At 30.8% G+C, this 27,879-nt stretch overlaps 4 protein-coding genes, 1 long non-coding RNA gene and 1 other non-coding gene across 6 annotated transcripts; 3 read left to right on the top strand and 3 right to left on the bottom strand.

Annotated features, from left to right (window-relative positions):
* The first annotated feature begins 1,003 nt into the window (after positions 1 to 1,003).
* LOC101208778 (putative disease resistance protein RGA4) lies at positions 1,004 to 3,798 on the top strand. The gene has a single exon (XM_004136708.3). The coding sequence runs from the start codon at positions 1,072 to 1,074 to the stop codon at positions 3,574 to 3,576; it is 2,505 nt and encodes an 834-aa protein (XP_004136756.2). The 5' UTR covers positions 1,004 to 1,071; the 3' UTR covers positions 3,577 to 3,798.
* Positions 3,799 to 5,543: 1,745 nt separating this feature from the next.
* Positions 5,544 to 5,617, top strand: TRNAI-AAU. Its single transcript has one exon. It is a non-coding gene; the product is annotated as a tRNA-Ile (tRNA).
* An 86-nt stretch (positions 5,618 to 5,703) lies between these two features.
* Positions 5,704 to 8,413, top strand: LOC116402415. The gene is made up of 2 exons (XR_004214854.1): positions 5,704 to 6,609; positions 7,275 to 8,413. It is a non-coding gene; the product is annotated as an uncharacterized LOC116402415 (long non-coding RNA).
* A 465-nt stretch (positions 8,414 to 8,878) lies between these two features.
* LOC101208538 (protein PHYTOCHROME KINASE SUBSTRATE 4) lies at positions 8,879 to 10,543 on the bottom strand. The gene has a single exon (XM_004136707.1). It carries the CDS (start codon positions 10,541 to 10,543, stop codon positions 8,879 to 8,881), a length of 1,665 nt encoding a protein of 554 aa, XP_004136755.1.
* A 10,666-nt stretch (positions 10,544 to 21,209) lies between these two features.
* Positions 21,210 to 21,899, bottom strand: LOC105434990 (glycine-rich cell wall structural protein 1). The gene has a single exon (XM_011653842.2). The coding sequence runs from the start codon at positions 21,848 to 21,850 to the stop codon at positions 21,488 to 21,490; it is 363 nt and encodes a 120-aa protein (XP_011652144.1). The 5' UTR covers positions 21,851 to 21,899; the 3' UTR covers positions 21,210 to 21,487.
* A 1,219-nt stretch (positions 21,900 to 23,118) lies between these two features.
* LOC101210338 (14 kDa zinc-binding protein) lies at positions 23,119 to 27,337 on the bottom strand. The gene is made up of 5 exons (XM_004136555.3): positions 27,164 to 27,337; positions 25,675 to 25,732; positions 25,439 to 25,528; positions 23,576 to 23,693; positions 23,119 to 23,475 (listed from the first exon to the last, which is right to left on the bottom strand). The coding sequence occupies exons 1-5, from the start codon at positions 27,322 to 27,324 to the stop codon at positions 23,408 to 23,410; spliced, it is 495 nt and encodes a 164-aa protein (XP_004136603.2). The 5' UTR covers positions 27,325 to 27,337; the 3' UTR covers positions 23,119 to 23,407.
* Positions 27,338 to 27,879: the final 542 nt, after the last annotated feature.

Below are 27,879 nucleotides of genomic sequence, written 5' to 3'. Positions count from 1 at the left end.
AGTTTAGGAGTTCAACTTTTACAAACGGGAGTTTGAAGGTCTAATTGCAACAACCACCGTACTTCAAAGGTGGTTTTTGCAATTTTTCCTTTAATTTTCTTAATCTCATATCAATTTTTATGTACTTTTTTATAATTAAAAAAATCGAGACGCATTTACTAACTATCTCTTCTCTCTTCTTTTATTGATACATACTGGTTCAGAATGATATTTGGGGGGGGGGGGGGGGGGGGGGGGGGAATTAGAAATAAGAACGCACAAATAAAGCCAACTTGCCTTTCGTTGTTTTCAAAAAAAAAATGGAAATGTTTAGAAATGAATAATAGGAATAATCAAATGTTTTTTTATTCTAAAAATACAAGGAACAAGAGACAAAAAGAGCATTATTTGTTATTTTCTTGAAATTTGAATATATTGTATAAATGAAAGAATAAAAATGGGCAAAATAGAGAAAAGAAGAAAAAACCACCCAAAGGTTTTGTACTGACGGCATCAAAATTAAAAATAAGAAATGAATAAAAACATAAAGAAAATATGAACTTAGTGGGGATACAATCAGGCTATTTTCTTCAGATTTTTAGCGACTTTAAATTTGAATGGATTTGAATCGAATTCCATTATTTGTTATCTCTTGAATTAAAATCATTTTCTAGTTTTGCTTTAAAAACTCAAAACTAAATTTGTGGTAAATTACTAATCTAAGCCTTTCATATTTTAATTTTCTAGTAACAAATTAAGTTAAATATCGTCAATGGTCTATTTGATGATGTCAACTTAAGCATAGTCGAACTAACACTTAATAGAGTTAATAAAATCTACTTTAGAAAGAAGCATTTCATGAGTAGTGGGATTGAAAAATTGTAATGAATTTTTTTAGTACAAGAATGGAGGGTGGGATATCGAACGTAAAGAAACTATTTCTAAATTCTAATGGACTTTATTAATAGTTTTAGTGTACAAATACAAGTATTTGTACATACTTGCGTAAGTGTCCCTATTCTAATATATACATTTCCCCAAAAGAAAAGTAAGTTTTAATGCTACTTTGCTTTTTGATAATGCAACGAATCCATGGGTAGGTGCTATATAACTGTCTTCATCTATAGATCATTCAAACTCAACGAATTGAAAGGAAGAGAAACGACATATTCCAAATATATACGAATGGCTTGTTGCATCTATGAGCAAGCAGAAAATATCTTGATAGAGCTAAAAAAATTCCCAATGTACCTGAGACGAATGCAGTATACCATGTTGAGCCTTAAAACAATTCTTAAGGATGCTGAAAAGGAAGAATATCGTCATTGTCTAAATGATTGGCTACAGAAGCTTCAAAGTGTATTTTTACAAATTGAGGAATTGCTATATGAATCCAATAGGGAAGTCAAAAAACAAGAGGCTACTGGAAAATGGGTATTTCTTCCTTCCTTTAACTTCAGTCAAATTGATCAAACTAAAAAAATGATGAAACTATGCGACGATTTGGATGAAATTGCATCCCATATGTATGGCTTCAATCTAACAAACATGGAGACAACACACTCCTTTCTTAGTGCTACTGAAGTTTCGACAAGACTCATGAAACCAAGTTGGCAATTGCTTTACTCGTTGACTAATGCTCCCAAGGTTTTCCAAGACAAACGATATCATAACTTTCTGGATCATTTCAAAAAATCTACTCACGGGCTCTTCCACATAGTTGGAGAACCAGGTATAGGTAAGACCACACTTGCCAAATTCTTTTACAACAATCTGGTGAACACGTTTCCATCAAGATTGTGGATTTGTGTGAAAGAGGAATTTGATCCACAGAGATTGATAAAAGAGATGCTCAGTTTTTCACATTGCCAAGTAACATGTGATAACTTGACTGAGAAACAATTGTGCTTTGCAGTTCAACAATTTCTGAGGGATAAAAAATTTCTGATTGTTTTTCAAGATATTTCAATCAAAAACCTTGGTAATTGCTCCATATTTAAAAGTTTATTGGGGATGGGAAACCGTGGCAGCAAAATCATAGTGACCACTCAGAATGAGAAAATAGCTGATGCTGTCGGACTAAAAAAACTCTACAAGAACGAGAGCCAGGTAGTTCCATCCCCAGAAGCCACAAAACCTTCAGATGTTAACAAGGATAATATGAAACATCAAACAATTTTCAAAGTTGAGAGGTTGTCAAAGGAAAATTCATTGTCTTTGTTCAAAGTTCATGCTTTCACAGAAACACAGGAAGCACAAATCCCAAATCTCACAAAAATACAAGAAGTAATTGAGCAGAAATGTCATGGGGTTCCTTTGGCAATAAAGTGCCTGGGGGGTCTGCTATCAAAAACTAGTATAGCTGAGTGGAACGGTGTCATCGATAAGTTATGGGAACATGAGGAAGAGGAGGATGGGAATAAGAGTATTTTACCTACACTTAGATTATGCTATGATCAAATGCCTTCACACCTACAACGTTGTTTTCTTTATTGTTCCCAATTAAAAAAAGATCGCATATTGTCTTCCAATGATGTGATTCAATTATGGATTGCAAGCGACCTCCTACCCAAAGAGAATTACTTATCTTTGGAAAAAATAGGTGAGAATTATTTCAAGGAACTATGCTCAAGATGTTTCCTACAAGAACTAGAGGAATATGGTTTTGGCTATTGGTTTAAATTGCACCCTCTTATTGAAAAACTTGCACGTCTACTCACACAAAAACAGGTATTCGAAGTCACAAAAACCCAATCTATAGCCTTCACAATAAGAGATAAGGTGCCCCCTAGTGCATTCCTAGCAAATGCATGCATCGACAAGTTCAAATACTTAAGACTATTGCATTTAGGCAATGCAAATCTACAGGGAATTCCAAGTGCTGTAGAAAATCTGGTACAGCTCAGATACCTAGACTTGCAAGGGAATAAGAAAATCAAGCGGCTACCAAATTCAATCTTCAAGCTAAAAAATTTACAAACCTTGATTCTTGCATCCTGTTCCGCACTTAAAGAACTGCCCAATGATATTAGGCAATTGACCAACCTGAGATACCTCTGGGTAACAGCAAACAACCTTCGTCTGCACAAAAATGGAGTTGGAACCATGACTTCTCTTCGATTTCTCGCAATTGGAGGGTGCCAAAACCTACAAGATCTATTCAAAAAGCCGTCATGCCTCGTACGCCTAGAAACCCTAATGATTTACGATTGTAAGACATTGAAATCGTTGCCAAACGAGATAGGATCGCTAATATCACTAAAGAATTTGGTGATTTGGAGTTGCAAAAAACTTACACTGACGTTGAAAGGAGTGGAGTTCAGGCTTCAGAGGTTCACAATCAGAGAGCTTCCAATAGTGAAAAAATTGCCGGAATGGACTCAAAGATTCACCGAAACCCTAAGAGTTTTGGAAATCATCGATTGTCCCATCGAATGGAATGATGATGTGTTAAAATCATACAAATCACTTGAACGGTTTTCAATTCATGGAGCTGTGAGGACCAAAAACCAGATCGGGGGGTACAACATCGATTATCGTAATTTCGTTAGGAGTAGGAAAGTCAAGAAGGAAGTGAAGACATGTGTCTACTACTAATTCATCAAATTTGAGCTTCAAAAAGGAAAACGAAAATATGTTCATATTAAGTGGAAGGTTTGATCCCAACCTGTACTAATATCAATTTATAAAAGTATCTTAATTTTATAAAGATAATATATCATAAAAGTTCATATCTCTATCCTTTGGACTCAGTGTTGTATTCGTGTCCATCAATAACATTTATAAACAATGAAATAAGCCTACAAATGTCTATTATAATTCTTTTCAATTGTTAGGTTATTTGAAGTAATTTTTTATATAAATTTATGTTTACTAAATATATGATAAAAAAAAATTGTAACATTATTTAAAACAACCAAATAAATTAAAATATTTATAAGATATAATTTTTTTTAACTCTATCAAAGATAGAAACCGATGGACTTCTAACACCGACTATTAATGCCGATAATAAAAGGGCACTATCAAATATTTGTTATCGATATAGCTGATAAATATTTTGTTAAATTTTCTATTTTTGACATTTTTATTTTTTATATAGTAATAATTTTTTTTGCCACAATAGTAAATTAAAGTGCTTATTTATGTTGTATTTACCCATGTGATATTTTGTTGCTATCTTTTTAAAACAGAATTATTGCATAATGAATTGTAGATTGAGTTGAATTTACCACGTTAAATTTTAATAACATTCTCTATAAAAACTTAACAAGTTAAATTGAATTTAATTTTTAAAATTTTGTAACTTGTAATTTTTTTATTAGAATAAAAAATGTTTACAAAAACATTATAGTCTACCTGCAATGACTTCTATATATATAAATAAATTATTTTCTACCTGTATATACATCACAATTAATATAAATAATAACCTATCACAAAAAGATGGTAACATTTTGCTATATTTATAAATATTTTTAAAAATTTATCATTGTTTTAAATAATCTTGCAAATACATTATATTTATGTTTTTCGGGCTAACAAAGATTATTTATAAAAATTATAATCATTTTATTACTTATAAAATATTAAAAGCATATGGTATTCATCCGATCATCAAAAGACATCAAGTCATCATAAATTAAAATTATTTGGAAACATGTTTATCTATTGAGACAATATCTTAGTTTATGAATTTATAATGAAATTCAAACAATGGATACTAAGGGTATGTTTGTTAACATTTTTTTTTTCCTGTTTTCTCTTTATGTTTTCATTTTTAAGAAACGGAGGTGTTTGGTAACGCTTTCTGTTTCTCGTTTTAAAAAAAATAGAAACGTTTATCATTTTATAAAAATTGTTGGGATTAAGAAAAAAGTAGTATATTCCGTTTCCGTTTCTCAATTATTTATATTGGTTTTTTTTCTTCTCAATTGTTTTTATTGGTATTCTTTTCTTTTTTCTCAAATATTTTTATTGGTTTCTTTTTTCTTTTTTTCGATTATTTTTCTATTTAATTTTCCTTATCCATTTTTCTCTGGTGATTTCTTTTTTCTTCCTCATATTTCCATATTATCGCACAATTAACCAATCTCCACGAAATTTCCTTTTTCTTCCTCTTATCTCCATCGTCTTTTCGAAATAACAATCTTCTTCCTCTTTTTCTCATTGTCTTCGTTGTCTTTCTCTTCGCCTCTCATTGTCTTCCTCTACACGACACCTTCTTCTTCACTGGATATGGGTTTTTCATCTTCCTTTTTCCGTGAATTGTATTTTAACAGTGGATTTTCGCCGAATTTGTGGGTTTTTATCAAATATGTGTTTTAGTTGTGGGTTTCAGTCCTCCTCTTCGTCAGCTCTATTCTTTAAATTTCAATCTTCATCTCGCTCACCACAAGATTAGAAGACCTTAATTTTATTTTTTTATGTTTAATGGACAACATATATTTTTGTTTGATGTTTAGTCGAATAAAATGTGAATAAAACAAGTAAACAATTATAGTATTTTCAATCTTAAAAACTGAAATATACAAATTTAATAAGTTTAACCTTTACAACAAAATGGCCTATTAGCTCAGTTGGTTAGAGCGTCGTGCTAATAACGCGAAGGTCGCAGGTTCGAAACCTGCATGGGCCAGTTTTTTTTATTATTCATTTTTATTTTCCATTCAGATTGATCTTGCCCTTCTTCTTCCAAGGTCGACATTTTAGGTTTGTAAATCTTCCAGTTTTATCATTTGTTTTCTTTGTGTTCTTTTTGCAATTATGAAATTATCTAGGGTCAGTGATTGATGGTGCTATAGCTTCAGAAAAATCTAACTATTGTGTTGTTCTAGGGTTTGATTTGTTTTTGCAAGCTTGAACCCTGTGTTTCGTACACTATTGATTTTCATTAAATCCATCGTTATATTCTTCTTGTTGAATTCTGCTCATCTTTTTCTTTTCAACTCTCGTGAATCAACTTGCTTTTCATCGTAATCTTCACATATTGTTGCTTCTACTGCTCATTTTATCTAGGAAATTTCGGACTAGTTTGTAAATCTGTTTTTGCTTAATTTTCAGTGTTAGGAGCCATTTTTTTTACACATATTGTTGCTTCTACTGCTCATTTTATCTAGGAAATTTCGGACTAGTTTGTAAATCTGTTTTTGCTTAATTTTCAGTGTTAGGAGCCTTTTTTTTTTTTATGTTATGGAATTTGGTTGTTTGGTTTGAATTTTTGGAACATGGGTGTATGTCCAAAATGGACAATATCATACCATTTGTGGAGATATGTGAATGTCCTTTGTCCCTAATAATTGGTAGCCGAGCCTTGGTCTAGGTCCAACTGTGTGAGTGAAATCTTCAAATTTGAACAAAGAAACTTTGTGAGTCTTGTTTGTGTTCTAGTCTGGTGATAAGTATACGTGTGGTCTATGCTTGTGCTCGGGTGAGCAAGTGACCGAAGGTGAAGGGAAGGTGTTTGAAATTTAGAGCAAGCTCTCGTGGTGGGAGTGAAATAGATTTGTTCGAGGGTAAGCTCAAAGTGGTACTTGGTGGAGGAGAGGATTGTAGGAGTGCGTACAAAATCACATATTGATTGGAGAAGAGTGATCATGGGTATACACGTGTGGGCAACTTTATCCACTGGTATGAGATCTTTTGGGGTGAAATAATTTATGGCAAGTCGTAGTATCATAGTTGTTCCTTTTGATGAATTTTAGGAACCTCAATGGTCATTTGTTATCAAAGTTTATAGAGTAGTGGAGTTTTAAAAGTGTCCAATTATGATATGTTTTCAACTTGGTGTAACTTGACTTATAAATTTCAATTTCACAGTTCTTTCTATTTCCATGTTCAGTAAATGATGGATTATCCCTCCCAAGTAGGAAAAATGCTCTTGACATCCTCTTCCTTTATTTAACTTTGGACTTCCAGTCGTATATGATTTGCTTCTTAAAACTTCACTTGTATCCATAGCTTACATTTGGGGTCATCTTTTTGCTCCTTTCAAAGAAGTTTTCTTGAGTTGAAGATTTTAGGCTTTGGTTAATGATTTATCACAATTCCCAGCCAAATGCTTGCATGATGGATATTATTGTTGGATATCATACTTACATAGTTACGTCGACTTCTTTTAAAAGTAAAGTTAGCCTCTTATCTTCTCTAATTATATTCTATTGATTATATGTTTATACTTGAAGTTGGGCAGTATAATATTGAAGAAGAAATGCAAAAATAGGACTTTTTGTATTGTGTAACTCTTTTCATTTAGAGTACAGACTTTTAATATGTCCGAATTTGATTCTCTGCAGGTTGCAGATATTTGCAGGAATCGAAATAATGCCAATGAATTTAGTTCCATCATAAAGTGCAAAATTTTCCCAAAAGATTTAGTTACTACTTTTCACTTTAATTTTATTGTATTCTCCATTATTACTTGTTATAGAGTAAATTTGTTTCTAGTTTTTTTTTATTTGAGAGTATCCGGACCAACTTATGCATACCTCGACTAATCTCGGAGACAACCCATTTAACACTACAACATTTTTGGGTGTTGAGGAAACTTGTAGGAAATTAATTCCTAAGAATCGATAACCTCTTAGATAATGAGACTATGTTTCCTTTTTTACTACTAGTTCTTTGACAATGGTTTACTCTTAATTGAAACCAATTCATGGTATACACATTTGACAAGACTTTGTACCTTGTATTTCGATCTTCTGCTTGTATATGACTTACTATTTGCAGATTGGACCTGCTTCTATTTCAGAGTTGCTTTCAGAGATCCCAAGTGAATCTTCTGTTCTAATGAACGAACATAACAGAAAGAAAATAAAAGTTAGAAAATTATGAATAAACAAGAATAGTATAGAAGAAAGACTCATACTCCAAAAACTAAAAAGTAAACAACTCCAGTGTTAACATGTTCTTGTTTGCGTGTGTGTGCTTTCTTCTCTTGCTTGCAGATTATAGAATATGCAGAAAATTGGTTATCTTCATCTACCACTGCTGCTGAATTGTCTGAATTTCGTCACCTTTACAAGGAATTCACTTTGGCATGATAATCGATCGGCTTTCAATTCGGTTTTTCATGCTCGGACTAGACCAGGCATGTAAAAATTGATCTTCACTTTGTTAGGGAACCAGTAGTTTAAAGGTGTATGACTCCCATATGTTTCTAACTGAGTGATTAACTAAGTCTCAGTTTATTGAATGCTTTGAAACTCTTGCCTTCCAAACTTCTGTCTCCTACCAACATATCATAAAGTTTGCGGACACATGTGAGGTGTATCCATCAATACATTATTGTATTTGAAGTCTCCTGTAAATCTGGTATGATACTAATACATATATATATAGATCTTGTAATAATTTGTCATTTTATTATTTATTTATTCCCTCAAGCCTGCGAGTAATGCAGTAAATAAATTCAAATTTAGTTACCATTTTAGTCATTATTGCTTTATTAGTTTGCTCCCACCCTATGCTTGAATGAAATCTCTCAGATTAGGTTCCCTCAGCACATCATTCAATCTCTATCTTCAAAACCTAATTAAGTATAGATTTTAAGACTATAATAGGAAGCAGAACAAAACTACCAAAATAGACCGACAATTTAACTATAGATTTAAAATGAGTTTATTCAATGTAGTAAGTAAAATAATTGAATGATAGGAGGGGGAGAAAACAGGAGAACGTGTAAAAAAATAGAAAAGTACACCAAACTTCTGGTTCGCACAATTATTAGAGAGAGAGCACTATAATGAAGAGGGGGGAAAATGAAAAGGAAAAGGAAAAGAAAAATTGAAGAGACAAGATAAGAAAATCAAGAAATGGTGTGTTGGGAGAGAGGGTGTTGGAGAAAAATCATGTATCATCTTCCATCACAGTCATAAGAGAAAAGAGTGCTCCCAAATCAGGCAGCAAAAGTAAGGGAGAGGTGAGCTGAATTAGACCTTGCTAGTGGTGGCTTCTTTCCCAATGGTGGCCTACTACTCACATGCTTCATCACCGGCTGTGGGCCTACACTCACCGCCTTCTCTGACCGACAACTTAACAACCCATTTCCCGATGATGATCTTCGTCTGTTGTTATTGTTGTTGTTGTTGTTTTTCTCAGTCCAGGACTCCTCGGCCTCTGACATGTTGGCAATGCTCGCCCGATCGAAGCCCTCGGCTGTGGTAACGCTCCAGTCGATGCTTGCCTCGCTTGGTTCATACCAATCAGTTGAAGGTGTCATTGGCTCGTCGAGGCTGCGACGTGTGGCTGCAGAGGTTAACCCTAGTCTTCTTGCTTCTAGTTCCATTGAGTCTCGTCGGTGGAACATGGCAGGGTATGAGGCCGTGGTTGTGCTGGCAGTTTGAGTGGAAAAACTTTCGATTTCAAATAAGTCTGAGCTAGCATCACTTGCTACATCATCGATGTCGTTCACAATGGTGGCGTTGCCGCCAGATGCTGCTACACTGGCTAGAATTCGTGATTTTAGACTACTACAACCACCGTTGCCACTATCTCTAGCACTGCTTGGGTTGAAAACTTCTAGAGAATCTCGAGGAGGGTCTTCAATTAAAACATGACCTATAGCTCTGGTTGGAATATCTCCATTGTTGTTATTGTTGTTTTTCAAGATGGGAAAAGTGAAGCCCGTGGAGGCTATTACTCGTTGCGTTGTGTGTCCTTGAAGAAGCAAATTTGGAGGAAAACGTCTTTGACTACCCCAAACAACGTCCTTGTCTGGATGTTGCAATAGCATTGTGTTTTCTCCAGAGGTTTTTTCAGATGGCGGAGACTCTGATTGAGATTGGGAATGGCCACCAACGGTTGTGTTGTTGATATAAGGAGGACTTGTTTTTGGGTCTAGTACCACTTTAGATTCCTGAACTTGAACCGACTTCTTCCCAGTACAAGGGCATTTAGAGCTTCTAAAAATCCATCTTGCTGCCAAAGAGGATGACGAAGGAGGCTTTCGAGTTTTCCTCCCAGAATGATGATCAGAATCCCCACGCAAAACTGACACTGAGATTGCTCCAGGAGGGTTCGAGAGCAACCCCGTCTGGCTATTCCAACTAGCCTCCGACGAGGCAGTTGGCGTTGCAGAATGGAAAGATCGAGCTCGGTAACTCCGACGATGATGACCATCTATAGTAGAGGCAGTAGTTGGTGAAAATTTAGAAACCACCCCAGACGACGGGTGCGCAACACCACAAGTCCAAGGCTTCGACTTGGATAAGTCATAATCCTTTTCTGAATCCTGATCTTGAGACGATGCTACTGAATGATCCATACATTGCTCCGACATCGACATCGACATCGAATCGATGTTCATTATGGGAGAAACCTTGTTAATATTATTGTTGGCTGAAACTTCATTGAAGTACTTCTTGGCATCAAAGATACTCAACTCAGAAGAATCATCAACAATGGTGCAACGAGCAAGAAAATGGTGATGTTGGTGATCAGAATGAGTAATATAAGATGGAATAGAATTAGTATTAGCAGTCTCTCTTTTCTCTTTCATATCATTATTGTTGTTGTAGCCAAAGACTGTTTTCTCAGATAACCCTCTATTAATAAGACTCATCTTGGAAGTTGCTCTTCTTTCCATTAGAAAAAAAACCCCTTAGAAAGAAACTTCACCTTCAACATGAAATATATATATATATAAATACATGTATGGTACATATGAATCAATCATATAAGAGAGAGAGAGAGAGAAGCAGAAATATATCTTTGTAGAAGGAAAAATAATGAATGCAATAGGAGGGGGGGTTAAAAGGTAGGGTTCTTTTCTCATATATATTACATATCCAATATTTTTGCTACTTACTAAAGAGGCTTTATTAATGGGGAGAAAAAGACTGTTGGGAGTTATGAGTGGCCAATTTGGATATCAACTTATGAAGGATGGTGGGACATTTTTGCAAGATTCCATTCACTTTAACATTCACAAATTCCAAATCTTCGAATAATAATAATAATGATGATAATAATGTATTAAAAAAATGGACCAACAATATCTAGATTCTTCCTTTCAATTAATGGAAACCTTTCATTTGATTGTATTCTTATACCCAAAGAGTTTTCCTTATAGATCCGTTGATGATGGGCAAGTTTTCTCTTTTTCATGTCACATTCTTTCCTCTTTTACATAAATTCATTTTTGGTATCACTTGAAAATCAAGTATTTTCAATGTAATATGTTGTATTGTAATTGAAGTGTAGTGTAAAATACCCTAAGAAAGATATTGCCATGTAACAAAAACAAATGGAGAACTCTTTAAATTCGAAGATCGACCTTATTATCACTATAATTATTTCTTGTAACGTAAACTCCTATCCCCTCACCAATAATTGATTATCAAACATTCTAGATCATTATAGCTAGGGAGGGAGGGAGGGAGGGAAAAAGGAAATTAAAATGGTGTAAACCAATAGTATACTCAAGGGTAACATTCATAAGAATCCAAAAACATAGACAACCAGAAATGTTTGAGTCACTCAAAATAATCATAAAAAGTATACATTAATGAAAATAATTATATAAATTTAATGGGGGTGGGGAAGAAGAAGACAATTATAATAATCATCTATATATACATCATCCAAAATGGCCTTATTTTGTTGATGCTTCCCCACAACAACATCCTTTAGGCAAATGTCATATAATGGAACATGGATAGTGATGCCTCTAAAAGGAAAACTAAAGATATCCAGCTGTTAGATGATGTTGATATCAATTTCGTTTTTAGTTTTTGATCTTCAAATTATAGGTTTGTTTTCTCTTTTCTATAACTCTCCGTAAATCTTAAGATCATCCTTTGGTCTTTTCCTTTTCATTGTTGTAAATTTCTTCTTTTACTATCTATTTTTTTAAATGGTTTAAAAAATCAAGTTAAATCTTAAAAACTAAAAAAAAAAAAAAAATCTTTTAGAAACTTGTCTTTCTTTTTAAAATCTACCTTACAATTTAATCATTACATTTAAAGAAATTCTAAAATTAACCATCTTAAAACTACTACTTTTAGAATTTTAAAAAATTGACGACAATATTAGAACAATATGTACAATTAACAATATAAGTTTATTTTTCAAAAGCAAAAAAACTAAAAGTAAAGATTACGTATTTACCTTTCGTTTTAAAAAATTAAGTTGATAGACATACTTCTACATAAACTTTACGTTTTATTGCTTACTTTTTATTCACATTTTAAAATAAAATAAAGTACAAAAAAATAAAGTAATATTCAAAATTTATTTTTATTTTGAAAATTGACTAAAAATTTGATAAAAGAAAAACAATGAGAATTAAAAGAATAATAACAGCTTGTTTCATTTCAACTTTTAACTTTAAAAACACTACTGTGATTTATTGAATTTCATTGTTTGAGAAATAAATTTTAAAATTTGATTTTATTTTTAAAAGAACCATAGTGTGGGAAAAAAAATCTAAAACTAAATGGTGACCCAAATAAAAATAAAAGTTATTAAATATGATAACTCACAAAACTAGATACATACAGTGTCTATACAATGAAAGTATTTAAATATTTTATAAACAAGTCAAGATATCTCATCAAAAAAGAAAGAAGGAAAAGAAAAGAAAAGGTATCAATAGTTCATGATTTTTGTCAAATCAGAGAGTACAATTGAAAATTTTGAGTTGATGATTTCATATTAGGTATAGAGTTGCAATCACACTGAGATGTATGTAGGAGGAAATCTATTGTGGTTTTTCTTTTGATGAAAAAGTGGGAAAATATATGAATGTAGTTTTTACATTGAAGAAAAAGAAAGATTTAATTTCTAACTTTCAAATATCATAGTTGTATGATGTGACCTAATGCACTCATGCCATTGACAGCTTAGCCATCAATTTTTTAAGTGAACAAACCATCACATCAAAATATGTTATAAATTAAATCATTATAAACTTATAATTTAAAAAAAAAATATATATATATATATGTATGTATGTATGTATGTGTATAACTTTTTACATATGAATATCTATATACAAACGTTATCTAGGGAAAAGATAAACAAGAAAGGGATGTGTTAGTTTAGGGACTATTATTTTTAAAAAAAATTATAATGTCATGAGTATATGGTAAAAACTAAAACTATAGGTTATAACTAGAATTATATTATTATTTAGTTATTTTTGTTGGAAAATTAAGAATATTAAACTAGAACTTAGGTTTGATAATTAGATATTTTTACAATACATTATCGATGAAGTTGAATCATGTTTTGGAGGTATAATTTGGCTAAAATTAAAAATCGTGACGTTTTTAATACAAATCTCAACTAGCATATATATTGAATTCAATTAGTATATTCTTATATCAACATCTAAAATAATTAAGTCATGTCGTCTATATAATATCAACAAATTGATATGACTTATTTTGTAAGAGAACGTTATCCTCGCTCGTATATTTCTCTTTTTTATATAGTTTCTTATTAATATTGTTTATATATATATAAATTGGTAACGTTTCAATATTGTAGACCACAAATTGTATGTAGTTATTATTTTATTTATTTTGAGTTTATAAAGAGGTAGGGAATTGATGTAAGGGCACCCTCTAGCAACATTTATATATATATTCGATAAGAGAAGCAATGGTATTATTGCATTCTTTATATATATATATATTATATATATATATATATATTCTAGTTTTTGACAACTATTTTCGATTGCTTTTTGAAATAAATTGTAGTTGTAAATTGCACCAACTCCATCACTAAGCCATCAATTCTTCTCTTCATTTAACTTTCAGTACCCTAGAGTGTATTATATTTATGGGCAAGATTCAAGTTCAAAGAAAATTGGGAAGAGATATAAGAAAATGTATGTTCGACGAGAAAAAAAAAAAGAAGTAAGAGTTAGGTCGTCTAGTAGTTGGTGAATGTAACAATTATCGAGAAATAATCAAGTCGTGATTGATTTGGCATTTTGCATTCTTGGATGACACAATTACTGACATTGCCGGAGTTACGTGTAACTATAGGGGAATGTTAGAAGAAGGGCATAAGAAATAGCCAAATTCGACAACTTTAGGAAGAAAAAAGTAAGTAATTTTTCAAGGAGAGATGTCAAACATTTCTTTAATATACTTAAGTTATTGAGCTATAAGCTCTCAATATTAACTTAGATATCAACGTCATACTAGTGCAAAGATCTCCAAAGATCTCACGAGTCACGGCAATGTTAAATGCAACTTTCTAACACCAATAATATATAATTAAATTTTAGTTTATTTCCATTGTAACGTTAAATTAAAAAATCCGTAACAATAAAGTTGAGATAAATTAATAATAAGAAAATGATACATATATAGAACTTGGTGGTCATTTCAAAAGAAAAATGAAATCTTTCGTTTCAAAGAGTGAAAACTTGTCATACTCACGTTAGTACTTTTGTATTTCCCTTACATGGTTGAATTAATGAGTGAATTATAGCATATGTGAAACTTCAATTTCACCTAAAAACACCTTTTTCTTTCTTAACCTTTGTTTATCTTCGTCATCTCAATTCGATGTGACTTACAAACGAATACCGTGTCCAATAGTCATCATATAGATATATTCAAAACAAAATTCATTTAGTTTTAAGATGTGATTATCTTAGTCAAGCTGTCATTTTATGTATACAAACCATTAGTCAACATTTTAATAAAAAGTAACTTTTTTTCACGATTAAATATGTCACGCTAAATAGAAACCAAGTTCAAAACCTATAAACAAAAAAATATTTTTTCCTCGTATACCTAAAGTTTATTGGCATTTTTAGTTTACGTTTAGTTTCTAAAGTTTCAAAATAATATATTTGTTCGGTTAGGGATTTTGAAGTGAAAAAATATTTATTGTTTTCATTAATTGGTTGATGGATTTGGTCACGGATTGATCAAATTTCTTCAAAAGAATATCAACCAAAAATCACTTCAACAAATCAATGTCACTGTCTCTTCTCTTATTATATTGGTTGGTGATAATAAATAAATTATATATATATATATATATATATTAAAGTCTAATTATATTTACAATCTCTATTTCTCTTTTAACCAATCCTTTCCATTCCTATTTAATTTATATTTTTTATTAAATTTTATCCAATAATTTTTCAATCATAATCTATACGTGGGACCGGTTATAAATATCGATAAAAAATTTCGAGTTTTGAAATATGGAGAAATATGTAAGTAAGTTTCATGATCGACAACATGAGATATTACACACTAAATAAAAATCTTTAAATTTTTTCATTTTGCCTATATTTATTTAATATATTTCTAGAAACTACAAATCTTTGAGTTTACTTTTTTTGTATAGCTAAATATTATTTTAAAACTTTACATTTTCATCACACGTGCTCATTGTTAATTTAAACAAATGAGATAGAAATGACACTCACACAAGAATATGTTACAAAAACTTTGAAAACGACTAACCAACCTAAGATTAGACACGTTAGAGATAATTTAGGTTAAAGAACTATAATTAATTCATGATATATATATATACATATAGAGTAAGGTGGATGGTGTTTTGTTGTATAAGGATAAAGGGGTGAAAGATTGAAATTTTGGTAAAATATTGTATATATATAGTTTGTAAAATTAAAAATGATGATAATGTTAATGTGGGGGCAAAAATTAATTGGACAAGACTTAGCATCCCTACTTGGACCAAATTTTGTTCTCTTTCTTAAAGCTTGGATTTGGTGACCATTCAATTATTTGATATTCCATTAATTTAAAATGTATTGGGACTACATTTCTATTTAATTCTACACCCTTTTAATTGATGTTACTTCTCATCTTTTTTTCTTATTCTCCAATTCAACTTTCAAATCTTTTCATCACCATAAGTTCAAAAAAAAAAAAAAAAAATCTATCATTATTTTTAGAAATATATAATGCATTTATATTTGTGAAATATTAAAAACTAAGAATTTTTCATTAACAAAATTCATTTATTAAGAAAAATATCATATGAATTCAAAAGAAAAATATCCAAATATATATATACTAAGAATTTACTAATGTTCATTATAACTATATAGTAAAAGTAATCATAGAGTGATTTGTTGTTGTTCAAAAATGTGTTGTTTTATTAGTTAGGTTTATAACTTGGTATTTACTATTTACTATAAATTTTTAAATCAAAATTCTTAAACTAAATTAAATATGTAGTTGTGAAGTTAATTGACGAACGAAATGCCCACAGACCATAAAAATTCAAAGACTCGAATTATTATTTAACTATATAAATATATTTTGGTAGGTTTTAAGCATTTAATTTCCAAACCCTAAAGATTGTAAAGCTAAATCAAACATTCCTTGACTTTAATCTTTCTATCATCGTTTAATTTTCAAGCTTCGACTCTTCGATCAAGGATATATACTTAAATCAATTAAATTGATCTCAAGTGAATTTAGTTCAACTGTAATTGATATAATTTCCCATCCTAGAGAACAACTTCGTCTCTAACCCTAACAATTGTTATATATATTTTTTCGAGTTACAACAACTTTGCATGATAGAAATTTGAACCTCTAGTCATTAGAGATCAACATCCACTAAACCAACTCACGTTGGGATTTAAGTATATAGTTTTTTATATCAATGTTTATCTAAAAGAAATAATAAATTAATCATTAGTTTATAACATAAAGTCTATGATTCTACTCTTGGATTTCGTGGTCCCTATACAAAATAATAATAATTATTATAGATATCAATCTGAAAAATATTATAGGGGATATACCCATATATATATATATAATTGGCCTTTTTAATTAATTAAGTGTGAAGAGGACACATTATTATATGAAGCCCTATTAAATAAGGTATTCTCTTATTTTTTTTCCACTTGTGGAGAAGAAATATGTGGTTTTGTTCTTTTAGATATATAATAAAGCACATATAGACTTGTGTGTTCTACCAACTTTTTCAAATCTTTAAAACCAAATTATATAAACAATAATATGAAAAAGCATGTCAAACCCAAAATTTTCATTCAACATCTATAATTTATAATAAATAAATAAATAAGATGTAAAAAGATGCTTAGAATTAATTACTTTTAGTGAATAAAATAAAATTTGTGTTGTTTTTTAGAGGACAAAGTAAGTATAATTAATCATGATAGCTAGGATTTTAACTTAATATGAATAATAATTAATATCTTAATTTGTTTTAAAAATTAGGTTAAAAAAGTCGGTTTTATTCTCTAAACTTTCATAATAATACAATTTAAATTTCTAAACTTTGGCTTATAACAATTTAGTCATTGCATTATAAATTTTGTAATAACTTAGTCATGAACTTTGTTAGGTATAGTTTAGTCCGTGTATTTAAAATTTTATAACAATTTAATCTTTATTCTAGAAATTAATAATATAGTTTAATGAAATTTCAATATTCCTTAAATAAACTCGTAAACTAATTAGAAACTCAATATAAGTACGCTTAACTTTGAAGTTCTTATAATCGAGTCATTGAAAAGGAATGTGCACATACTTTTATATTTTAAGTCTTTCTTAACATTACCCTTATATTCTCATTTCATGTCCTCAGAATCACTCTCATATATTCAAATGTGATATCAGTTCATTCATATCTTCATCCTAAACTCAAGATGTTACAGTACACGGATTAAATAATTACATAATAAAATTTTGCGAACTAAATCATTACAAACCAAAGTTTGACGACTTATAAATTGTTACCTTCAACGAAAATTTATTAACCTAGAAACTATATTTACTAATCTCAATATATGTTTTTCTAAGAAAAATATTTATGGATATGGATACTATGTATATGATGATGAGAGTATTTAAGGGTAATTTTAGATGTGGGTTAATACAATATAATGAATGGCCTACATATTAAATTTAATAATGAAGCCAAAATGAGATTTGAGAGGTAACAAAAACATTAATGTCTGCTACTTCTTTTGTCATTATTTTGTTGGATCAAACTCTTTTGAGAATGAATTGCATATTAAAAGTTGAAAGGATGATAACCCAATTCCAAGAAATTCCAACTAATATGTACTTTGTGTGTTTGATGCCAGTGGTTGCTTCTTCTAAAGACAATACAAAACCACCAAACTGTCTCATTTTTAATTATTGTGTAATTATAATGTTACAAAGAAAATGTTTTTGATAAGATGGGTTATCATCTTCTTTCATTTTTCTAGTTGATTTGTGCAGATTTGAATTTGGAACTTCACTTTTTTTAAATCTTCAATTTTCTTATTCTTATTCCTTGTTTCAATTTTCATTGATTTTTATTATGTAGTTAGAAATCTCAATTTCATGACTCGATCTTATAGTCGATTTCAAGTTATTAACAAAACTCTTGACAAATTAGCTAGAAACTAATTGTCGAACCATCTTGTAATACCCGAGTTCAAGAAATGTGTATTATTGATAAGTTGAGATTATATTTGGATGGGAGAGATCTTAAGGATAAGAATATGAAAGTATGGTTAAGAAATGTGTTTATCTCATAACAATAGTTCTATGTCGGGTGTCTTCCTAATTGAAATTCTTCTATAAATTAAAATATGTAATTGAAAACATAAAACATGTCTGTGGGAATATAGTATCTGCTCTTAGAAGCAACTTATGAATTTGGAGCGTTGCACAGCTCAATTCCAAAAATCTAGAACTTTATACAATACATTCTGTTATAAAATCTAGAACTTTATACAATACATTCTGTTATTTTTGTATAACTTATTATAATTTAGGATAAGATGTACTTTTGATTCGTGAAGTGTGAAGTTAATGTCTATTTAATCATTAAAATTATTAAAAGAATACTTTAGTCCCACATTTTCAAAATAATTCAATGGTTTGGTTTCAATTTGTTGCATTAATGACAAAAGTCCCCCACAACTTATGATTCAAAAGTAAGTAGAAAACCATATTTTATATCCAAATAAACAAATGTGAAGGTACCACCAAGAAAGCAATAATGTCTTTTTTTAGAATTATTCCATTGATAGAGAGAAAATGAATAATAATCTTTCTACAAATTTCCATGACCACAAGCTGCCATCTCTACTCTATTTTATGATCAGAAGGAAGAACTACTCCTATTGTATTCAAAATATATATATATATATATATAAATAGCGTAAATGCACACGCATTTTTTCTAAAATAATTAGTTTTCTTCCAAATATTGTAATTAGTAAATCTAACGTAATTAATTAATATTCTTAAGTAGCGAGGGAGGATACACAAAAGCAAAAAACTAAGTTAGACTGATCAAATCTACAGCGGTCAGTCAAAAGAAGAAGAGAGGTCGGTTTGTAAAAAACTCAACTTTTTCTAAAGTATTTAAAGAATAAAACTAACGTACGTTTACTTCTTGAATCAAGATTTGTTTTAATATTTATTAAACTAAACATAGTCAATTCGGTAATAATTTAGTCCAAAAATCGACACCCACCTGTGAGGGAAAAAACAGCATGCATAGAAGTGACTAATTACAAATATCAAATTAGGTTTGGCTTTCATGTTCATTACTACTATTCATTTAGACCTTTATTTTGTTTTTCCTTCTTTTTCTCTTTTTCTTTACAGATTATGAGTTGACCCACCATTCCAATCATTATTTATACCTATAAGCTATGTGTCATTAATTATGAAGATACATATGTTAGAAACTCATATGAAGCACATTTTCTTTACAATTGTTAATTAACTTAACTATGGTTTAAAAGAAAGTTGGAAGCTTTAATTTTCATCACTATATATTACTATGCAAAAAGGAAAATCATAAGTCTAGAAAATACACGAAATAAATCAATTAAAAATTGTTTGGTTGATTATATCGTATTAATTAAAATAGTTTTTACACAAAGTTAGAAAGAACGTTAAAAAAGAGTGAAAATAAGGTTAAACATGAGAGAGTTATATAGCAATGGACGGAAGTGGAAGAAATCGAAATCAAAGAATGAGACAATATAGCATAATGATATATTTGAGATAGTAGGCTAATAGAACCAAGAATAAGTATTTCCAACACAAATAGGTGTATGAATTATAAGAAGTGTTGTTATGCCAAATTTATTATGGGCAAAGAACATGGTTGGTTCTATAAGCAACCAAAAAAGTCTAGTTGGATATTGCCTTTCACTTTCTCTTCATATTTTCTTTTGAGGATAGGGATGTGACACCAAGGACAAAGATATATAATATGGCATTGCAATTATATCATTTCATTTTCTTAATGAAACCATGGTTTTATAGTGAGAGCAACATGTGATATATATATGAGCATATCTTGTTTATAGGGAACAATGGGAATATTTTGGGTATTTTATTTTTGTTGTCTCTACAAATTATGTAATTAATGTTTTGATATATAGCTAGATAGATACATATGTATTTAGTAGAACGAAAGTATTTGTTTTAGAGTTATTATTGTTTTCAAATGAAAAAGAAAAATAGTCTATCCAATTTGATCGATTCATTTATGCAACGTTTGGAGAGGGACTACTCTCCTAAAATCCCGACACTATAAATTCTACTAAAATCTTCACTCTTTTATCATAATCTCACTCTATTTATTTATTTACAACCACGGAACATTAACGAACTTAGTAACTATTCACTAATGTGTCATTTTTAATGACCATACTAACATATATTTTACTATTCACCACATTATCTAATCCTATCAAAATCTATTCATCAAACTAAGAACACAAACGAAAGTTTCTTTAAATCAATTTTCTAACCTTTAGAGAAATTAATTATCATTAGGATCTCAAAACCCAACTATTGGTTGTGTCATGAGAATTGACATCCACCAATCCCTATTGCCCACCTCCATCAATCAATCAATGAAACTTCAATAAATACATGCTCATTTTGGTGCATTGATGAACCTTCAAAATCTATGTTAATCATGTGTGGTGTTGAAATAATTTACAACAAATTGATAAATAATCTTCAAGATATTATAGTCCTTGAGTTTGTCAAGATAAAACCTTAACTTATATCAATAAAATCTATATTTTTTATTGTTGAGAAAATCACATATATTTGAAATAAGATGTTATTATAAACAAAATTAAATACATAAAATCATTTTGATTTTGATCAATTAACATCATTTAAGATTAGTTGCTAGTAGTACGTGTGCTACTTTCTTGATGCCAAAACGAGGCCCAATCTTTATCTTTTCTTTCCTTTAACTCAACATCATTCTAACATAAACCCACACACACATATGCATTTCCCTTTATGAGTAAAGGTAGCCATCCACCATTTTCAATTAGACATTTAAAAGAAACAAGAGCAATTGTCATCAAACTTACATCAACAAGATGTAGTGATCAAACTAACATTGCAAACCAAACACACAAATTACTTATCTTTTTCTTATATAAACCCTAAAGAAACTCCAAATTAAAACATTACAATAAAACACACATAAGAAACACACCAAACTTTGTAAACGAATCCTCCACTCTTAGATTAATAGTTTAAGGAAGTTTAACGAGTCCACCACCACCACCAATCCCTCCAATTCCCCCTATCACTCCACCACCAACTCCGCCACCAATGCCACCAATGCCAACCCCACCGAACCCACCAATGCCACCACCAAGCCCGCCTAAGCCACCACCTCCTCCGAGCCCTCCCCCGCCGATACCGCCTCCGAAGGGGAGTCCACTGTCACCAATGCCAGAGAAACCACCAACACCACCATAGTTGAGGAAGTTCTTTTGGTCATTGAGCCCTTTTGCAGCCTGATCATTTGGGACAGTTCTTGCAGTAACATGGAACGCAAATGCAGCCATAGCCATTGCCATAACCAACATCAAATTAAGCTTGTAATTTGCCATTTGAAGGGCTGTTTAATTTTTGTGTGTGGTGAAAGGATATCAAATTTGTGAGTCTTTTTAAAGGGAATAGAAGACGGTGGACTGTTGAGGGGAAATTGAATAGGGGTAGCAAACTTTAGTTAATGCTATGGCATAGGATCCATTGTGATCAATTTAGGTTTTGAGTAACATGAACCTCATGAATGTCTTAACTCTCTCTCATAAGTTGTGATTTGGTTGTTGTCATTCTTGTTCCCTTTATGAAATCTAGTGATCTTCTTTAACATATTCACAATATCCCTTTGAAATATCTCAATCTTAGACGTGTAAGCTTTCTTTCCAGATTTTTTTAGTGTTCTTTTTACCTATAGTACTCTTCATATTCGATTTAGTATTGAATTCATTAGCAGTAGGTTTATATTATATATACTACTTTAGTATGTTTACTTTCCATTTTGGTTCATTTGTTTGTGTACTTTTAAAATCTTTTATTCGCTCGTATACTTTTAACTTTCGTTTATTTAGTTTATGCAGTTTTTTAAATTGACCATTTTGATCTCTTAGAGTTGGAATATAAAATGAAAACAATATTATCCATTTTATCACTTTTTAGAATTACTAGAAATTTTTAACAGAATGCGAATCTTGTAAATATATGTTTTTGCTAAAATGATTAAGTAGTATGTAATGATAAATTAAAAAAACGAACAGTATTAAAACATATTATAAAACTTAAATGAACACTTCTTTACCTTTTAATTTTTATAATACTTTTATTTCTCTTTTTCTTTAATATTATTGTACTTTTTAAACAAGTCACTTTATAAATTAATTTGAATTTTTGTTGGCCGAAAAAGAAAACCTTTTACCTTTTGTATATTAGATAAATTGTTTATAAATATAAGTTTAAGTAATAAATATGAAGATAAAATGACGAGAAATAGTTAATATTTATTTTATTTTTTATATTAATTAAATAATAAATCATTTTCTTTTATGTGCAATAAGTATTTTTTAAAAAAAAAGTTTCATTGAGTAGGTGAGGGCTGGATTCTTTATATAATATATATAATTATCAATATATAAAAAAGAATCTACTTAATAAGAACCATTTACGTAAAAAAAAACAAATGATAATAGTAAAGCTTAAGATTTTGATAAATAGGTAAAATAGTTGTAAAAAATTGATTCTCCTTAACCAATTTTAAAAACAAAGTTGTGTTTTTTTTTTCCTCAAGAAATGGATAAAATATAATCACGTAAAACAAATAAAATATAAAATTACAAAATGAGGCCCAATCTTTGTTTTATTTCCTTCCCTTTTAACTAAACACCATTCTAACATATAAACCCACATACATGCATTACCCTTTATGAGGAAAGATAGCCATCCATTTTCAATTAGATATTCAAGAAAAATAAAACGATAGTCACCAAACTTACACCAATTACCATATTCAATAGGATGTTAGACACCACAAGCCACGTGCAGGAGTTCATAAAAAAGTGTTTGAATAGGTAAATGATAATATAGGTTTATTAGCTCTATATTTCAACGTTAATAAAAGTCTCTATATCTTAACCTGGGGGCCAATTCATTTGTCGTCCCCCCAAAAGGTGAACATGAAGATGATAAACCGATTGACCTGCAAGAAAATAGTAGGAATCAAATGGATTGATCATTTAAATAAATAATAGAAGATATTTGTTACTGAGGGTAAAAAAGATGGGGATTAGAGTGCTCACATCCACTTGGTCCGTCGTTAATTACGACTCTAAAGCCATCGTCCAGTCCTTCTTGTTTGGCAATGAGCTTGGCAGTGTAAAGAAGGTGGCCGAGAATCTCCGTGTGCCTCTCCTCAGCCTACAAAGCACATGAAACATTCAATGGAAATACAAATGAAAAGTAACAATTTCCCTTTCTAAAGCCCACAAAGAAACATGAAAATGAAAAATGCGCGCCTTTCACCCCACAAAACCCACAAGTTGCAAACAACAGCTAACCACAAAAAGCGCGCCTTTCCCCACGAGGCAAATTGAGAAGGAACCCCAACAATTTCCTTTTCGTATGGCTACTAAGGTATCCAAATTTTGTGCTTCACGTTCAGTTCAGTGGTGTGAAATGGTATTAAATGAAAGGTGATACACAACCGGGCAATACTCAAAAAAGAAAGAAAAAAAAAAGGCCCCAAACCACGGAAAGCCAAGGCAAGGCAAAAGGAAAGACAAAACACTGCTAAATGAAAGGGCTTCAATTCATCGTTCGAAGACTAAGAAACAAAGATAAATATAGAACTCTTTGGCCACAGACACCTAAAGGGTGGTGTTGTGCTGTAAACCAAAGTTCCTATTAAGATATCTCCACCTCCTAGAGGTCCTCCTATTTTCCTCAAGCTAGATGTTCTAATTTTCAGAAAAGTCATTGAAAACATGTGTGGGTGACTGTGCGCTTGCTATTCAAATGATCTTTTCTAGCATCAACGCGTAACTTTGAACCGACCATTGAAATCAGCTATCAACCAGCGTAATGAAAACACGAATTCCAACTAAACAATTACATAATATACAGATACCCTATATGTTATAGAACGGTCCAAGTGAAAGAGCGATATGCCTTGTAGGTTTTTCAGTTAAGCTTCGTATCATTTTAGAAACCTAATCATTGCAGTCTGGCAACTCCAATACTCCTTTGAAATGTTCAAAAGCCTAGTAATTGATTTTTATTTTTATTTTTTTGAAAAATTGTGTTTTTTTCTCCCGCTTCTTTAAAATATCATTTGAATTCTCAACCAAATTCTAAAAATAAAAACTTCCTAGAAATTAAAATTTTATTTTTTCTAGTTTTCAAAATTTGGGAGACGTGTTCAGAAAGTAGTTGACAAAGCAAAGAACCTCAAGGGTGGGAGTAGTATTTATAAGCTCAATTTCAAAAAACCAAGTGAGCCTAATTGATTGAAAATTTTCTTTTACTGCTGAAGAAAAATACTTCTGCGGTATATTTATTTAGATTTTATTTCAATCAATCTCTTTTGAAGTTCTACCCACAACTGGCAAAATGGTGTGGAAATTGATTCCCGAGGTTCTCAAGCGTATTTTCCGTAAAATAGTAAAACAAAGCGAGTTGTTAAATCAGTTGAAGTGTAAATGTACTGAACAGTTAAATAATACATAAACTACTATCGTTTTCATTATTACTGTAACAAATTTGAATCCATGTTTGAATCCATGACTTAAAGAACAATTCAAATTCAGTTTTGGTTGAATAAATAACTTCAATTACTTGGGACCATCATCTAACTACAATCATTTGGATGGGACAAATATGCCAGCCAAACAATTGAGTACAGCCGGGAAAGTTCCTAAACTAAACTAAACCCAAACCAAATGGTAAACACTCCTACTAGAGATTTTATTGCCATGGTTGGACTACCAAATAGCCACTCAAATCCTTCCCTTTATTCTAAAGATAAATCTATTTCTCAATCATCATATCATGTATGTAGTGGATAAGTCAAAATATGAGATCAAAATGAACTCAAAAAGGAACTACCGGAAGAACGAAGTCAATGGACACTAAAGCAGAGAGTAAAGTACCCAGTAAAGTAGTACCTTAGATAATCCAGATAATCCATCCTTAACTTTTGGAATGATCAAAATATGTGTAGGAGCTTGGGGTGCTATGTCCCTGAAAGCAAGGACCTGCCATTATAGTGAAATTGAAACATAAATTAATTGAAATCACAATGACAGAGAATAACTTCAATTCTAAGTATTCATCTTCATTACTACATCCAAGCAAGATCTTAAAACGAAATGAGTGGTTTAGGGTAATAATTTAAAGGAACCTTGTCATCCTCAAAAACCACCGTAGATGGAATTTCCTTGTTAATGATTTTGTCAAATCTGCAAAAGTGACAAACCAAAAACATAAGTTGCAACTTGAAATGGGTTTTCGCTGAATGTAATTACTTTTTGTCTCTACTAGAGAATAGTTACACAGTCTCCTCAAAGGAGAGTATAGAACCCAACTAACTCCAATAGGAAAAAGGTAAAAATAAATATTGATGGTTTCTTTTCTAATATTCAACTATGACAACTAGCCAACAAGAGGTTAGCTCAAATGGACACCTGTATGTAAGGGAGGACAAGAGATCCCAGATTTAAATTCCCTCATCCTCAATTTGTACAAAAAAAAGAATAATGACAACTAATTCTTCTAAGGAACATCTCAAGCTTTTACCACCTTACTCCGTTCAGTACCTCACAGCCTGTACCTATCAATTTCATCAAGCCCAAACACTTGAATAAATCAGGCAATTAATGCCTCTTCAAAACTAAATAAACAATTTAATCATGAACTTGCCAATAAATCCAATGAAATTCAACTAAAAAATATTCAATATCAAACCCCAAAAATTCCAATATTGAACAATGAAACTTACCAAACTAAGCAACAAACATAAATAAGTGATATAGTGATAGGTCCCAATGATAATATGTCACAATTAAGCCAGAAAGAATCCAGTCGTGATCAAAATAATCGATTCCACGAAAAATAGTACTATACTGCCAGAAAAAGCAGTCAAATCGAGCCACTAATCTCCAAAAAACACACAATCGCAAATACATACATAGATTTATAAATCGAGGGTGTAAAATTTAAATTGTCAAAGGTATAATTTCAATCTTTCCCTGTCCATAACAAACAAAAGGTAAACAATATAGAGAAATCCAGTACTCCACCTCGTGCAAATTTGAAAATTCTTGCGTGGATAGATGTTAATCAATATTTCAAACTGATTTTTCCATAGCCCCTCAAATAATACATTAGCAATTTGGTCTCTTTCCGGAAACCTAAATATGACTCATATATCAAGCTTCTCCTTGATGAAGTGTTATCCTATACAAGGTTTTTCTTTTCTTTTCTTTTAAAGAAAATAATACTGATAAGCTGCTGCAGTTTCATTACCCTCAAATAGATGGTTCCTTAAAACAAATATTGCATCCTCAACCCCCCACAAAAAAAAAAAGAAAAAAAAAGTCGAACCCAATTAAAGCTAGCTCGTCAAGATTCTTGTATGAGTTCAAAATCTGATTTCTGGAAACATCTTTAAATCTCACCGTACTCATAGAACCATTAGCCTTCTGCTTTGAGCATACGCTCCAAGCACTAAACATCCAAAAACACATAATAAGAAAAAATGGCTGATTACACTACAACCATGAAACCGATGACCAGCAAATGAAACACACAAAAAAAGAGCAATTACAGGGGGATATAAAAGATAGCAAAATACAGAATGTTGATGGAGAAAGGCGGTTAAAGAAGCTTACATGGTGGGGGAATCGGAGGGAACGGCTGCAAGAGCCGCTTCCTGCTCGGAAGAAGCCATGGAAATAGAAAGAGAGTGGGAAAAGTGAGAGCTCAGAACTGAGAGTCGAGTCCTGAGTTTTATATCTTCGTTGACCATTACAGCCCTAATCTCTTTTTTCATCGAATTCCGCGCTCTTTACATATGGCACCTTCAAAGCCTCTATAACAAATTAAAAGCTGCCACGTGCTCCTCTCCTTTTCATATTTATCAGAAATGGAAAGGCTTTTTTAAAAATAAATGAAAAATGTTTTTATAGAGCAAATTGCAAAAATCTTTGTAATTAACCAAATTTATATTCGATAAAAAATAAATTATTAAAATGTTAAAATTCGACCTTCAAATTCTATAAATTTAATAATTCAATTTTTATTTGGTGTCACTCTTTGCCTATTTTTGTTAAATAAAGTGGAATTGCAAAATTAGCTTAAGACAAAGGCATATACCCATAAAAAAAAATCAACAAACACACAATTCAATTGACATTACTTTTTACAAAATATAGTAAAAAAATATTTTTTTTTCAGAATCAGTTCCAATTTTTAATAGCTAACATTGAATGATAAAGCCTTTATATACATTGAAACATAATATGTATTATTCTACGTTATCCTTTTACTACTTTTTCTAAATGAGTATGGAAAATCTATTTGTATTTCTATATAATATAATATTAAC

The sequence above is a fragment of the Cucumis sativus genome, chromosome 3, assembly GCF_000004075.3.
Source record: "Cucumis sativus cultivar 9930 chromosome 3, Cucumber_9930_V3, whole genome shotgun sequence".
NCBI lineage: Eukaryota > Viridiplantae > Streptophyta > Magnoliopsida > Cucurbitales > Cucurbitaceae > Cucumis > Cucumis sativus.
Note: the sequence above shows the minus strand (reverse complement) of the source record. Positions and strands in the feature narration are given on the sequence as shown.